Source organism: Sturnus vulgaris, chromosome 3 (assembly GCF_052056855.1).
Source record: "Sturnus vulgaris isolate bStuVul1 chromosome 3, bStuVul1.hap1, whole genome shotgun sequence".
NCBI classification, from domain to species: domain Eukaryota; kingdom Metazoa; phylum Chordata; class Aves; order Passeriformes; family Sturnidae; genus Sturnus; species Sturnus vulgaris.
This window is the reverse complement of record NC_142245.1, coordinates 114,482,938-114,499,527: the sequence shown is the minus strand read 5'-3', so window position 1 is coordinate 114,499,527 and position 16,590 is coordinate 114,482,938. Positions and strand designations below refer to the sequence as shown.

The 16,590-nt window shown below is 55.5% G+C and overlaps 1 protein-coding gene across 1 annotated transcript in view; it reads right to left on the bottom strand.

Moving 5' to 3' along the window:
* ASXL2 (ASXL transcriptional regulator 2) overlaps positions 1-8,460 on the bottom strand; it is a 48,858-nt gene extending 40,398 nt beyond the window's left edge. The window contains exon 1 of the mRNA XM_088162625.1: positions 8,239-8,460. Coding sequence (XP_088018751.1) covers positions 8,239-8,460 — 222 coding nt within the window. The remainder of the gene's footprint in view (positions 1-8,238) is intronic.
* Positions 8,461-16,590: the final 8,130 nt, after the last annotated feature.

Here is a 16,590-nt window from a genome sequence, read left to right as displayed (position 1 = left end):
TGGAGGGCACTGCTCCCCCACATTGCCTCTGTGGGGCACAGCAGAAACCTCAGCAGCCATCCCTTCCTTTCAAGGCTGGAAAACACACAGCCTAGAGGAAACAACAGCTCAGAGAGGGACAGGAGCCTCAGTGGCCTCAACTCACCAATAAATGACATTTGAAGCACATTTGCTGCCTGGTTAAGAGAAGTGCACTGTGTAAATCAAACCAGTTTGTTACTGAAGGGCTCATCTACAGCCCAAAAGTGAAGTGAACCAAACCTCCCTTGCAGAATTGCAGCTTGACAGCAAGAGCAGCAAGTGGCAAAGGGAAGGGAAGCCCCTCAAACCCTCCCAGCACAAGGAAATAAGGAAAAAACCAACATTTCCAGCCAGGCACTGCTGTGCCTCCTCTGTGGGCTGTGAATGAGGGTCCCAAAGCAGGAGGTCACACACAGGGGGGAGCTCAGCTCTTCTCCAGAGTTTATTCTGCACAGGAAAATCCATCCCAGGTCCCACCTGAATGAAAATGTCCCTGCTTGAAGGGTAAACCCATCACTGCTGAGCTGGGACAGCTCTCCTGGCTGCCTTCTGAACGAGTCTGGGCTCCAGCAAGAGCTGGGGAGTGCAGGTTCAGCTGGAAACAGCTGGGAACAGCTGGAAACAGCTGCAGGAGGGGAGCAGAGAGACCCTGAACGATTCTGCACGAGAGGGGAGCAGACTTTGCCAGTGCTGGGGTGAGTTCCTGCTTTAAAACCGAGATGATTGAGCTCAGGGCCATTTTAATCCTCAGTGAACCCTTTACTCCACCCTGCCCTGCTGGAACCTGGCCCTGCCCATGGCACAGGGACACACAGCCCACTCTGGGATCCTATTCCTCCTCCCAAATTTCATCCCTCCTCAGCTCCACAGCAGCTCCCCTGCAGAGCAGACTTTTGGAGCACCCACAGATTGTGAGCAAAGGGCACAATTTTCCAGCCCTCACGGTTCACTGGAGATGAATTTGTCACTGTGTCCCACTCAGGCTGCTCCCAGGGACCTGCATTTGGGGTGACACCCCCCAGAACACCCCACTGGGGACAGCAGAGATGTTTTAGAGACTGCAGGAATGGGACTGAACGTCCCAGCTCTGTTCCTACTCCTCCAAACAGAGCCAGAGAAGCAGAAAACCTGACAATCACAGAAAAATCCAATGTAAATCTCGAGCATCTGGTTCTGGTGTGTTTGACACGAGCTGAGGAGCAGTGAGTGAACCCCAAAAACACAGGATGGTGTTGAGCCAGCCCTGCTGAGCCTAACCCACACCCCCATTATTCTGTATTATATACAGATTGTATATTGAATTTCCCTCTTTTCCGAACTAAAATCCACCTGAGGGCACACCCAAGCACATCTCCTGGCAGCTGCTCCATTTCTCTCAGACACCAGAGTCTGTCAGTGCTGCAAGGGCCATGCCAGGGGCAGGGACACGGTGACTGATCCCCAAGGTCCCTCCCAACCCAACCCAACCCAATGCTGCCATTCCACACCCAGGGAACACCACTGCCTCTGGGTGTCAAACACTGCACTTGGGAAGCCTTGTCCTGAAATGCTCAGGGAGCCTTGCAGAGCTGTGGGAGCAGAGCACAGCCTGAGCAGGGAGCAGCTCCCCAGGGCTGCCTGAACCCCTCCTGCTAAAAGGACACGATTCACACACACCAAGCCCAAGTGTGGTAAAACCCACACCTAAAGCACATTCAGGGTGTTAAACAAGGACAGAGCTGTTCCCTGAGAGGGTGAGGATGGAATTCCCAGAGCAGCTGTGGCTGCCCCTGGATCCCTGGCAGTGTCCTGGACCTTGGGGCTGGAGCAGCCTGGGACAGTGGGAGGTGTCCCTGCCATCGGGGGATGGCATCACATCACATTTAGGGTCCTTCCCAACCCAAACTGGTCTGTGACTCCATGAAATGCAGAGAATGTCTTTGACATCCTTTAGCAGCACTGAATTGTTCTCCTGGAACATGGCAGTGGTGAAGTGGTGCCCAAAATTCCACCTGGGAGAGGCACTGGGGGCAGGCCTGGGGACTGCCCACCTGGCACAGCCACTGCTCCCTCTTCACACACCCTGCTCTGCCCAGGAAACAACATTCCAGACTTTTCCAACTGCACCCACACTCTGGGACAGGGGGCTCCACGGCCAAGCCAACAGCCAGGCCCTGGGCAGCTTCTAAAGGAGGTGTTTTAATTACTCATTGTAATAGCAACCAAATGAGCCCCACTTCAGGCAGCAGTGCCAGCCCCAAAGATGGGAAATGGACTGAGCTGAGCTGCAGAGCAATCACCCACAGCATCTGCAGCAACTCACAGAGCCCTTCAAGAGGTTAAAACTCCCAGCAGGAGCAAAGCAACTTGGAAAATAGTGTTTAAAAGGGCAGGCCAATAATTGGATTATTGTGACTGGAAGGAGGATTTTGTAGTCTGCTGGTTTGCTCCAGCCATCACAGGGGATTACACTTCCACCTCATCCTTCACAAGTTCTCTTCCCACACAGGAACCATTTTTAAGCCTCCATTTGTCTGTTGGAGATGCCCAGGATGAGCTTAAGGCAGATTTCAGCTCACTACAACTTCAAGGACCAGAAATGCAGGTGTGAGAGGATCAAGCTGAGCTCACACCTACAACCTCTGGCTTTTTTGGCAAGTCACAGAATCCCAGGATCCCCGAGGCTGGAAAAGCCCTCCCAGCCCATCCAGCCCAAGCTGTGCCTGATCCCCTCCTTGTCCCCAGCCCAGAGCTCTGAGTGCCACATCCAGGTGACACCTCCAGGGATGGGCACTGCAAAGCTCCCTGGGCAGCCCCTGCCAAGGCCTGAGCACCCTTTCCATGGAGAAATTGCTGCTGCTGTCCAAGCTGAGCCTGCCCTGGCCCAGCCTGAGCCCATTTGCCCTTGTCCTGTCCCTGCTCCAGCCCCTGCAGGGCTCTCCTGGCAGGAGCTGTCCCAGCACTGGAGGTGCCTCCACACATAAATCCTTCAGGAAAAACTTGAAAAAAAATTCATTAAAAGACACCCAGGAGCTGCAGCTGCTCAGGGCTCTGTGTGAGTGAGGAGTGAGGCAAAGTGCCCTTCTCCATGCCCGTGTGACAGAGGCTGTGCCAAGCCCTGCCCAGTCTGTTTCCCTGGCAGCAGTGCCAAGGTAATTCCCAGCCAGCAGACTGGGGGCTCATCACGTGCTGGGAGGACACCAGAGCCTCAGTTCCCAGAGCTGTGGCCACCACCTGCCCTGCCCCTGTCCTTCAGAAACCTCTGCAAAGGCATTTGTGACACACCAGCCCTCCCCACTGCTCTGTGTCTGACTTGGAAATTCATCCCTGGCCACGGCCTGGGAACAGGCAAGGAGCTCTGATAATCCCCAGGGCCTTCAAAACAAAACAAAGCATCACCAAAAACCCAAATAGGGCAACAAACAATCCCCTCCACCAAAAAAAAAAAAAATCCAGGAAGCCTTTACCAGGTCTCAGCTCATTCCACAAGCTGGGATTAATCCCTGAATGTTCTGCAGCACCACCTTTATTAACACCTCAGTGAGAAGTGAAAAACCCATTCCAGGTTCTCCAGGAAGAGCCTGCTGTGCTCCACAGCAGCCTCCAGACTTTTCCCATGGGAAAAGGAGGAGCTGGAGCTGCTGCACAGAGCCCAGAGGAGGCACCCAGGGCACCAGAGGGATGGGGCAGCTCTGCTGGGAGCAAAGGCTGAGAGAATTGGGATTGGTCACCTGGAGAAGGGAAGGCTCTGGGGTCTCCTCTGGGCTCTCTCCAGGTGCTCCAGAAAAAGCCAAACCCCCCTGGGAGCTGCAGGGACTCCCTGGAGCCCTCCCTGCTGCAGCCACAACCCCAAGGAACCCCGAGGCAAACACTGAACCATCCCACGAGGAAAAGGCTTCCAACAAATCCCCTTTTCCCACTGCTGAAATGCTGTGCAAGAGCCCCAGGATCCCAGCTGTGAGGGGGAAATCCTGCACAGGACAACCCCAGCAGGCTGGAAATGTTTTCATGGCAATTCTACCAGAGCCACATCCCAAAAACCTCACTCAGGGGGATGTGAGGTCACCCAGGCTGGGGATTCCTTAGGAAGGAACATCTGGGTGTCCTGTCCTAGCCCAGACACTCAAGGTGAGCAATATCCAAGATGCCAGAGTGTCCCAGCACACAGGGAATGGCTGCCAGTGCCCCAGGGCAGGGCTGGATGGGATCTTGGGCAGGAATTGTTCCCTGGCAGGGTGGGCAGGGCTGGCACAGGGTGCCCAGAGCAGCTGTGGCTGCCCCTGGATCCCTGGCAGTGCCCAAGGCCAGGCTGGACATTCCTGGCACACTGGGAGGTGTCCCTGCCATGGCAGGGGTGGCACTGGGGGGGATTTGGGGTCCCTTCCCCCCAGACCATCCTGGCATTCCCAGCACACTGCCCTTCACTAAAGTGTCACCTCAGCCCTTGGTGTCCCTGGCTGGCCCAGCCAAGGAACATTTCCAGGGCCCAGCTCCCCCCCAGCCCCAGCTCCCCAGCACTGCTGGGTGCTGCAGCAGGAGCCCCTTTCCTCAGGTCACCCACAGGGACTTCCCGTGACAAACCAACAGCAGATCCCTTCAGCCTCAGCCCATCCCTGCCCACAAGGCAGCACCCACAGCCTGCCTGGGGCTTCCAGCCAGGGGTGGCATGGGGACAGGACCCTGTGGCACCAGCACAGGGCCAGCAGGGCACAGCAGGACACTCAGCTCTGTCCCCCCATCCCTCCTTTGAGGGAGCTGCATCCCGAGGACTGAGCTGAACACAGGGAGAGGAGAAGCAGCAGCTGCAGGACCTGAGCACTCAGAACATCCCACAGAGCTTTTCTGCTGCACAACCCAAGTCCTGACAGCATCACTTTCAACCTCAGCCCTGGGACACTGGACTGGACACCAGGGCCACTGGACACTGCAGTGGTGGCCATGGAATCTTGGAATGTTTTGGGGAAAAGCAACATTACAGCTCACCCAGTTCCATGGCAGGGACACCTCCCAGTGTGCCAGGAATGTCCAGCCTGGCCTTGGGCACTGCCAGGGATCCAGGGGCAGCCACAGCTGCTCTGGGCACCCTGTGCCAGCCCTGCCCACCCTGCCAGGGAACAATTCCTGCCCAAGATCCCATCCAGCCCTGCCCTGGGGCACTGGCAGCCATTCCCTGTGTCCTGTCCCTCCAGGCCTTGTCCCCAGTCCCTCTCCAGGCCCTGCCAGGGGCTCTGAGCTCTCCCTGGATCCTTCTCCTCTCCAGGTGAGCACCCCCAGCTCTCCCAGCCTGGCTCCGAGCAGAGGGGCTCCAGCCCTGCAGCAGCTCCGGGGCCTTGTGCTGTTGGAATCCCCAGGGCTGGGGCAGCTCTGCAGGTGGGGTCTCACCTGAGCACAGGGGCACAATCCCCCCTTTCCTGCTGCCCACACATCCCAGACAAGCCTAAGGCCAGTCCTAGCCCAGACCTGTTCTTTGTGCCAGCACAGGGTGAAGGGGCAGCAGCTGAAGATCTCTGCTAACCCTGGGCTGCCTGGGCACTGCCCTGAACCCTGGCACCTCCCTGGCTGTGCACACACACCTGGCACAGCCCTGGATGCACGATCCCATCCCGAGCCTGGCACCGGCTCCCAGGGCAGCCCGAGCAGAAGCTGTGTGCTGCTCAGCCCTGTCCCCCAGCAGCCTCCCCCCTGCTGCAGGTGGCTGTGGAGCTGCAGGGACCCCGGGGCCTGTCCCCAGCACACACAGCAGCTCCCAGCTCTCTGCAGCTGCACAGGAAATGAGAAAAGGTTGTTTATCAACAGCAACTTCCTGCCCTCGCAGGGACCCTTCCCTCACCTCACACAGCTCTGCTGCCCCAGCTGCCAGCCCCACACGTCTCCAAACAGCACAGCTGGAATTCCCTCATCCCTACAGCTCCCCCAGGCCTGCCAGCACAGCCTCACTCCCACGTCTCTGACTCCAATGGATGCAGTTAATTCAGGAATAAATCACCTCAGTGCATGCCCAGGACCTCCCCAGAACTGGAGGACACCCAATCCCAAACTCCTGGCCAGGGGGACTGAAATGGAACAGGAAGAACAGATCAGCACCAGAAGTTAATTATAAAAAACAATGTTTTTTGTGGTTTAGCTGCCTCAACCACCTGTGAGCACCAGTGCAGAGGTGACAGAGGGGGAACAGACTTGTCTCAGAAGATGCAGCTGAGATGACCTGAGGCAGCTCTGCAGGGAGCTGGGGAGGTTCCCAGCCTGGAGAGTCAGTTCTGTGAGGAGCAGCTGAGGGAGCTGGGCAGGGGCTGGAGCCCCAGGAGAGGCTGAGGGAGCTGGGAAAGGGGCTCAGCCTGGAGAAAAGGAGGCTCAGGGGGGACCTTGTGGCTCTGCACAACTCCCTGACAGCAGGGGACAGCCAGGGGGGGAACAGGGACAGGACAAGGGCAAATGGGCTCAGGCTGGGCCAGGGCAGGCTCAGCTTGGACAGCAGCAGCAATTTCTCCATGGAAAGGGTGCTCAGGCCTTGGCAGGGGCTGCCCAGGGAGCTTTGCAGTGCCCATCCCTGGAGGTGTCACCTGGATGTGGCACTCAGAGCTCTGGGCTGGGGACAAGGAGGGGATCAGGCACAGCTTGGGCTGGATGGGCTGGGAGGGATTTTCCAAGCTGGATGAGTCGGATCCTGTGACAAACAGAGCCCCAGGCCCATCCCCTGCAGCCCTTGGGGCTCAGGGAGGAAACCCCCACACAGAGGGGACACCTGGAGACAACAGGGCAGATTCCTGAGCCTGGGGACAGCTTCATGGCACCTCCCAAAAGCAGAACAACGAGGCACCTGAGAGCTTTTGCATTCCTCAGCACAAAGTTTTACAATTACAATTTTACAATGTTACAATTTTACAGTTTACAAGGCAACTTTTACAATTTTCCCTACAAACCCCAAGCAGCAGCAGAGAGCCAAGCCCAGCACACAGCTTGGGACAAGCAGCACAGCCACGATTTCAACCCCAAAACACAGAGAAACCTCGGGGAGATTGGAGCTGGAGTTTGCCCAGAGCCCTCCAACATTCCTGCTGAGCACACAGATTTGTCAGAGCTGGGCTTTTGGCAGGGGTTTACTCATCCTCTCCTCCTTTTGCCTCCTTTGCCTGGCTCTGGGCAAGGTGCAACCTGCAGTGCTGAGAGGTCTCAGTGCAGCTTTGCTGAACACATGGTTTAGCCCTTAAGTGGATCCTGGAAGGGATCAGTGGATGGACAGCTGTGCACAGAGGCTGGAAAAAAGCTGATCCCTCCTCTACCCTCCACTGGAGATCCTGGCGCTGCTCTTTCAAAAGAAACTGTTAAAAAATACACACAAAAACACACACAGAGCAACACCAAAGTGTTTGCCTGCACGCTATTAAGTTATTTCTCAAAAATCTCCGACTGCACTGCATCTCCTGAACACAGCAGCTATTCTGATGCCTTTCAAGCTCTTAACACGAAGTCCAAATGAATTTATTTATTAAAATACCCCTTGCAAGTCTCAGCCGCAGGTTTCTATTTACATTTGCTTCCCAGCCAGACTTTTCAAGTCTTGTTTGAACAGATCCCTCTTCCAGGAGGGCTCTCAGAGCCCCAGCTCCTCCCTCTCTCCGTGAGGGGGATTTATCCCGAGCTGGGAAGCGTGAGCTGAGCTTTCACAACTCAGCGTTCCAGCCCAGCTCCTGCAGGTCGCACTCGTGGAGTTTTTTTTCCTCTCTCATTCCCGTCCCACTTCTGAACTTCCCTTTTCTCCACCCTCCGTGCCCGGCGCACACAGGGACAGCGCCGAGGCCAGCCAGGCGACGGGACAGCAACAAATCCCGCCACGCTGGGGGTGATAAAAATTCACCTTTCGGGATTTACGGCTCGTCCCGACCTGGGGCAGCTCAGCAGCTCCCACCTGAACGAGTTCAGCCGCACGGAAGGCACCGCAAACACCGAACCCCCCCGTGCCTGTCACTTGCTCGCGGATGTGACTTCCCCCCTCGCTCGCCAGAGCAGATCCGAGCGGCATTCCCTCCCCCACGCCGCTTCCCCGGGAAATTCCTGCCGGGAAGCATTAAAGCCACGGGAGAACAGGTCCAAATAACCGCCTTGGCCGTGCAGGCGCGGGCGCGGAGCGGCGGCAGGGCCGGGCGGTCCCGTTCCCCCCCCCCCGCCCCGCCGGGAGCGCCCCGGCCCGGCCCGACCCGCCCCGCGGCCTCCGACCCGCCCCGCGGCCCCCCCGCGCACCGTCCGGGCGGCCTCTGCCCAGGTCCTGCCCTTCTTCCTGCGGCCCTTCTCCCTCATGTCGGACGCGGCGGGGCTCGGGGGTTGTTCCAGGGGTGTCCGGCGGGCGCGGGGGGCGGCGGGGCCGGGGCGGCGGCCCCTAAAGGCGGGCAGCGCCGAGCGCGGCGGCCCCTGCGCCCGCCGCCGCCGCCATGTTGGCTCCGGCTGCGCACGGGCCGCGGTCATGTGACCCCGCCCGCCGGGCCCGCCCACAGAGGGGCGGGGCCTGATGGAGCCACGCCCACCCCGTCCCCGGCCCGCGTTCCCGCCTCTCGGAGCGGCAAACAAAGATGGCGGCGGCGCGTGAGGGGGAGCAAAGATGGCGGCGGGGTTGGCTGAGGGCGGCGGTGCCGCTCTGCCATGGCGGCCGTGCCGTGTCCTACTCTGCTGTCACCGCCAGCAGCTCCCCTCTCCCTCCGCCACCAAGTGCCACCGCAGCTCCGCAGCCTCCGCTTCCTCCTCGCCGGCGATTCCCGCAGCCTGCGCTGGCGCGGTGGTGGAGGGGGCAAGATGGCGGCAGCTCCCTCACAGCCTCAGCCTCCCCCTCCCTGTCCGCAGTGACACCGAAGGTGGCGTCTCAAGAGTCAGAAATAGCGAACAATTCGTCCAGCGAATCATGGCGAATGGGCAGGGGGTTGTGAAAGCCTCAAAGGAGGGAGGCTGAGCTGCCTCAGAGCGCACTTAGTGCACAGTCGGGCTCTGGGGTTGAGTGTTGGCTCCTGGTGTGCCACAGGCCGTGTCTCTTGTCACCTGCCTGGTGACACGGTGTAAATATAAATATAAGTAAATACAAGACTCTTGCTCACAACCTGTGGCCCAGGGCAGCACGCACGTCTTGCTTGGCAAGAACTCCGTGGTGAACTTTGTTTAAAATGGATCGGGGGCAGCTCCCCAGAGCCCCCCTAAAGCAGCCAGGCAGGCACAGAAACGAGTATTGCTAAATAAATATGCATTAGGCAGCGCCCCTGCATTACAAAGGTAATTTTATGACAATATTACTGTACAAATGTTGCCATTTTTGCTCCATGTTATGCTGGGTTTGTGAAAACCTCTGTGTTGCACCCTGTGCTGAACAGTTTCTCATTTCTGTTATAAATAACTATTGTCTTTCGCTATTATTGGCTTTTGTAAATTAATTTGATATAGTGCACTGAATAGAATCTCTTTTTAACTCCCTTTGATATAATTTGTCAGCCTTTTCTAATTAATACCCTAATCCTTATATAAATTATTTATCTTTGTGTGATAAATATCTATTATTTATATACTTATATATAAATATATATGTGAACCTTATATATTAAAGCTTAGGCTTTTGCAAAATATTAAAATAGAAGCTATATACTATGTATTACAACATTAACTTTTGCAGAAATAACTATGGTTGTAAAATAATTAGTAATGCCTTTATTTTTATAATTAACTGACAACAATAAAATAGCTAATGTTGATTAAAAATACTCATAAAAATGGCTAGAACGTTTAGATAATAAAATAAAATTTTTGAAAAACCAAAAAAGCAAGGAAAAATATACCACTGACCCTTCAGCTATTCAAACCACAAACCAGGGGGCCTCGTGAAAAAATAAAATCCAGGACTCTCAAAATCACATCTGCACTGTAGCACATACTCTAAGAAAATAAGATAAAGAATGAAGATAAAGGATTCCCAGGACATATAAACTAAAAAAAAATTTATATATATATATATAATCATCATTAATATGCATTTGACCAATGCAATGAAAAAAATATTAAAAATTAGTTGTTATAAATTTTCACTTTTCACCATCCCAGGGTGCTCCAAGCACAGCCTGGTCCAGACTCAGAATCTCCTCCAACAGCTGCGTTATGAAAGTTGTTGTTAAATACAGAATAAATGAGATATTTAATGTCTGATCAGCTGTGTGCTTCCAGGTTCCTCTGACCGACAGCCGGGGGCACAGGGAGCGTGGAATGTGGAGCCAGGAAAAGAGGGATTCCACAATTCCAGGGCATTCCACGAGTCCAGGGGCAGCAGGAGAGCACTGGAAGGTGGCACTTGCTGCCAAAGGAGGTGACAGGTGAGTGCTGGGGGGATGAAGCAATAATTGACAATAAATCCAGCAGTGTGGAACAACAACAATGGCAGTGGGTGGCCAAGGGGGAATTCCCCAGGCTGCTGTGGCAATGGTAACCTGAGGATATCTGCTCCCCCCAAGGGGATTTATTTCTCTTCCCTTCTGTGGGGTCCAGCATCCCGTGGTTTTGTCTGTTCCCAGCGTCCAGGATCTCCACAGAGTCACGGCATTGACGGTGAGCTGATTAAGGATGGGGCATTGATGATTCCCCTCGGGAACACGGTGCCCTGCCCCCAGCAGATGGGACACCCACAGAAATCCCGGTTTCTTCCCTCAGTTCCAGCTTTCCAGCTGCTGTTCTGCACTCACCCTGGCATCCTGCTGCTGCAGGCGTGGTTCCATGGTGAAACCTTCACTCGGTGCACTCAGGGATGGGAGAATCAAACACTGCAGGGCTGGGAAAAGGCTCAGGGAGGAGCACAGGGGGATGGGAGAGGGTGAGGGATGGAGCCCCAGGGAGGGAAGGAAGGAGCAGCTGCACCCAAAGGTGATCCCAGCAGGGGAACGGGATGGCTGCAGTGAGCACCCACAGCCCACACCGACTCTGGGCTGGCTTCCAGCACTCGGCTGTGACACATCCCAGAGCTGCTGATCCCAGCCCCCGGGAGCTCTGGGAGCTTTCCCTCCTGCCCAGAGGTGTGAGACACGGCAACAAACAGTGAGGTCACCCTGCTCCTGCCCCAAAGGGAGGCACACTCCACCTCCCTTTCCTGGGAAGTGATTCATGGGGCAGCAGCTGCTGGATGGGTCATTCCTTGCAGCTGGATTTCAGTTTTCCTGTCCACCCTCACCGTGCACAGCAAGAGGAAGGGCAGCCTTCAAGGCCAGGCTGCCTGGGTTTCCCCAGGGGAACAGGAAGTCCATGGATGGCTTTTGCCACACGGCATAGTGTGCTCAATCCCTTGGGGCTGGGATGGGCTGGGATCACCAGAGCTGCTGGGCAGCCCAGCTCAGCTCAGATCAGCTCAGCCCAGCTTAGTTCATCCCTCCAAGCCCAGCTCAGCTCAGCTCAGCTCAGTTCATCACTCCCAGCTCAGCTCAGCTCAGCTCAGCCCAGCCCAGCTCAGTTCATCACTTCCAGCTCAGCTCAGCTCAGTTCATCACTCCCAGCTCAGCTCAGCTCAGCTCAGCCCAGCCCAGCTCAGTTCATCACTTCCAGCCCAGCTCAGCTCAGTTCATCACTTCCAGCCCAGCTCAGCTCAGTTCATCACTTCCAGCCCAGCTCAGCTCAGTTCATCACTTCCAGCTCAGCTCAGCTCAGCTCAGCCCAGCTCAGTTCATCACTTCCAGCTCAGCTCAGCTCAGCCCAGCCCAGCTCAGTTCATCACTGCAGGCTCAGCTCAGCTCAGCTCAGCACATTGCTCCCAGCTCAGCTCAGCTCAGTTCATCACTCCCAGCTCAGCTCAGCTCAACCAAGCCCAGCTCAGCTCATCACTCCCTGCCCATCCCAGCTCAGCCCAGCCCAGCTCCCTCTCCTCACAGCTCACAGCAGGCTGCCACCTGCTCTTCCAAGCAGCAAACATTCCAGTGGACACCCAACCAGAGGGGCTGCAATTACTTAAATAATTCAGATATCAGGAGGAATTGTTCCCTGGCAGGGTGGGCAGGGCTGGCACAGGGTGCCCAGAGCAGCTGTGGCTGCCCCTGGATCCCTGGCAGTGCCCAAGGCCAGGCTGGACATTCCTGGCACACTGGGAGGTGTCCCTGCCATGGCAGGGGTGGCACTGGGGGGGATTTGGGTCCCTCCCAATCCAAACCATTCCATGGTTCTGTGTCATTCCACCTCTCTATGATTCCCTGAGAAATCCACCCTGGATTCCATTCCATTTCATTTATCTCCCCAGCTCTTGGAAGCACTGCTGGGCCTGGAGCACTCCCAGGCCTGCAGCAGCCCCTGGCAGTCCTGGGGCTGTTCCTGGGAAGGACACTGCTCTCTTTTTCCCATCCTGGGCAGTTTGCTGCTCCTTCAGAGCTTCCCCTCATCCCACACAGAATTCCCTGGCAGCACGTGAGCCTCATTTCCCAGAGGAGCTGTCAGGCTGTGCCTGTGCCCTGGCTCACCTTCCCCTGAACCACTGCCGGCTCTGGCAGCCCTGCTGAGCTGCAGGAATGATCACATCTCTGGGACTGACTCTGCTGCTGTCATTTGGGAAGATATTCCCAATAAAATCCAACCAGTTCTCATCCAAGGTTCAGTCTGATCTCAGCTTGGCAGAGCACTGACTGTTGTTTTCATAGAAGCACAGAATCCTGGAATGGTTTGGGCTGGGAGGGACCTCAAATCCCCCCCCAGTGTCACCCCTGCCATGGCAGGGACACCTCCCAGTGTGCCAGGAATGTCCAGCCTGGCCTTGGGCACTGCCAGGGATCCAGGGGCAGGCACACAGTGACAGGATTCCCCTGCTGAGGTAAAGGCTGAGCTACAGCCTGGAGGAAAAGCCACTGTGGGGACAGAAGTGAAGGGAGGACAAGAGTGGAATTCTTGGTGTTTGTGCAGCTACAGCAATACAGGGGGAGCCCACAGGGTGTCATGAGAGCGTCAGGGAACAACAAAAATCTCCAAAATAATCCCCAAACCCTCTCTGCACCAAGGGCTTCCCACACAGCTTCTCTCTTGGGAAATGCACACAGAACATTCCTGGTGGCTGTGGCTCCCTTCGTGCCTTGAAATCCACTCAGGAGTGAAAACATTTGGCCCTTTAGGAATTCTTTATAACCAATAAATCCCAGAGCACTTTGCAAAGATGATAATTAGCTTTGGCACTGCCTTAGCAACAGGAATCATGGAATATCCTGGGTTGGAGTGGATCCAAAGGGATCATCCAGTCCAACACACAGACCCCCAGCAATCCCCCCTGTCCATCCCTGGCAGGGTTATCCAAACTCCCTTGGAGCTCTGGGGCTGTGCCCATTCCCTGGGCAGTGCCCAGCACCCTCTGGGTGGGGGAAGAACCTTTCCCTAAAATCCAACCTGAACCAATTCTCATCCAGGCTGGCCTTGGACACTTCCAGGCACAGCTTTTCTGGGCACCTTGAGGTAGAAATTTCAGATTCATGACAGAAAAAGTACTATGAATTGTACTAAGAATGAAACAAAAATTGCTGTACTGAATTTATCCTGAATTTTCTAGATTTCAATTAGAACTACAATTTTTTCTGAACTGTCAGCAGATGGGACATAACCCTTCAAATCCTATTCCTGTAACCTGGTTCAATATTCTCATAAAAACCGTGGTGTTCTGTAGGACTGCAAGGGGGGTTCTTCCAGGGAAACAAAGAGCTCTGGGATCTGAGGGGAGATCCAGGGAATGTCCCCAGCGTTGGAACCACAGCAGATGTTTGGGAGAAGCTGATGTGGCCCCAGGAAGGAGCAAACAGCACAAACCAAGCCAGGCAGGGCTGCAGGCTTAGACCCCCCTGGGTATTCCCTGCCTTGCAAATTTTATGAGCTTGGGCCATCAATATTCATGGCTGCAGGAGCTGAGAGCAGCAGGGACTGAGGATCCACTGCTGGCCTTGACCCTGAGGATCCACTGCTGGCCATGACCCTGAGGATCCACTGCTGGCCATGACCCTGAGGATCCACTGCTGGCCTTGACCCTCAGGATCCACTGCTGGCCTTGACCCTCAGGACACAGGAACAGGGGTTCCATGATCCCAGCCCAGCAGCTGAGCTCTGCTGGGCCAGGGGAGCCCAATGGCCCCACTGCCAAGCAGACCCTGCAGAATTTACAAGGGAAGAGGATGTTGGGGACTGGAGCATTTTTTCCTGCCCAAGCTCACCCTCTATCCCCACATGAGCTTTGCCATTCCAGAGTGCCTTTGGCACCCACAGCTGGTGTGGGAATTTCCTGCCTTGGCTTTCCCTGGCTGAGCCCTGGAGTGCTTGGGCTGCCCAGAGCTCCTGACTGTGGCCATGCTGCTGCTGTGTCACTGTCCCTCAGGGACCCTGTGCTCACCCTGTGTCATTTCCAATCACACACCCACCTTAGGCAGGACTGGCAGGGATGTCCAGGTGTTGTCCCACCATCCTGTGTCCTCTGGTGTCATTGATGGGCCTGGTGCCATCAGCCCCATCTGCCCTTAAAAACCTCCCCTGGAACTGTTCCTACAGGGGGAACTCCTCCAGTGCCAGCCTTGGGGAATTTGGTGTCCCAAATTCTCATGGAAATATTCCCTGCTGTGTTTCAGAAGTTCCTGTCCTGTCTCCTCCTGGTAGCAGCAATGGGATAATCCCTTCCTCTTGCAGCTGCCTTTCTGGGATTGGCAGGCCATGACCACTGCTCTCCACAGTGATCCCAGATGGAAATCTTTCATGTTTTCACACCATTCCTGTTCACAAAACCATCACAAATGGTGTCCCATTTCCTGCAGGCTTTTCCCCGCAGGAAAATCCACAGGAGCACTGGGCTGAAGGAGAACAAATCCCATTTGTCTCTGCCTCCCTGTGACCTGTTTCTCTTGGAAAACTCCCACTGTTGGCTCCTCTTGGGCCTCTCCTCAGGGAGGGTGTCAGAGTTTCACCAAAATCCCTCATTCTACCCCAGACTGTGCCCCTCACACCTGCAGGCTCTGGTATTCCAGCAGAACATGGAGCTGCTTTGCTGGGATTTGCTGGGATTTGCTGGGATTTGCTCTGGGCCAGCCCTTGTTGGTTGTTACCTTCACGAGTTCCCCTGCCAGGATTTTCAGATGGATTTTGTTGATCCATTCAGTCCTTTCAGGAGGTGAAGTTAAATTGAGCAGAGGAACCCTCAAGTTCTCCTTTCTCCATTTTAAAGATATTCCTCATGTTTATCCTGTTCCTGTTTGGACACTTGGATCTCTGTGAGATCTCAAACCCCTCACAGCTCTGAGGCCACTTTACCCAATTCCCTCTGCATGAGTTAAACCTGACCTGGCTGATCTGGGGACATCCAGTGCCTCTGAGAGACCTTTAATCTTTGCTTTTCTTACTCCAGCCTCAGTCTCTTTTTGATGACATTTATTGTGACTCACCTGATCACAAGTGACCTTTTCCATGACGACTGAAACAGAACAAATCTCAGCGGGGCTGGAAAAGCCCTGGGAGAGCAGAGCCCAACCTTTCACTGCCAAGGCCACCATGTCCCCAAGTGGCTTTGGACATCCCTCTGCTGTGGAGAACCTCAGAGCTGGGAATTAAACTGCCAGAGGGCAGGGCTGGATGGGATGTTGGGCAGGAATTGTTCCCTGGCAGGGTGGGCAGGGCTGGCACAGGGTGCCCAGAGCAGCTGTGGCTGCCCCTGGATCCCTGGCAGTGCCCAAGGCCAGGCTGGACATTCCTGGCACACTGGGAGGTGTCCCTGCCATGGCAGGGGTGGCACTGGGGGGGATTTGGGGTCCCTCATAACTCAACCTGACCCAACCCATTCTGTCCCTTCCAACGTTTTCTCAGAGCAGCTTTAACGCCTGAGCCACGGCAATTTCCCCATTTCCAATGCAAGGGGAAAATGCAGCAGCCCTTGGGAGATGGCCCGGCCCCTCCCCACCCCAAACTGCAGCTCCTGAGGCAGCGAGGCCACACCAGCCCCTGTTCCAGAGCAGCCTGGATCCCCCTGGATGTCCCTGGGGGCTGTAGGTATTCCTGTTTAATCTTATTTCTGCTTTTACCTCGGGCTCTTCTCTCCTCCCTGTGCAGGAACCGGGGCCTGGGGGAATTCCTGGCCAGTTCCCCTTTTCCATTTCCCCTTTCCCAGTTCCCCTTTTCCATTTCCCCTTTCCCAGTTCCCCTTTTCCATTTCCCCTTTCCCATCTCCCCTTTTCCTGTTCCCCTTTTCCAGTTCTTCTTTTCCAGCTCCCCTTTTCCCTTTCCCCATTTCCAGTTCCCCTTTTCCAGTCCCCCTTTTCCATTTCCCTTTCTCAGTTCCCTTTTTCCATTTCCCCATTTCCAGTTCCCCTTTTCCATTTCCCTTTCCCAGTTCCCCATTTCCATTTCCCCTTTCCCAGTTCCCCATTTCCCCTTTCCCATTTCCCCATTTCCACCCCCCAGCTGTGTCCGTGTCACCCCCCAGGCTGTGCCCTGTCCCTGAGCTGCCACTCCCGGGCTTTGTTCCAGCTCTCCGTGTCCCGAACACAAACCTGGCCGCAATTCCCGGGGTTTTTGGGGAATCCTTTCCCTGTCCCGGCTGCTCCCGCTGCGGGCCGGGCTAAGGAGGCTCGCGGGCCCCGGCAGGGA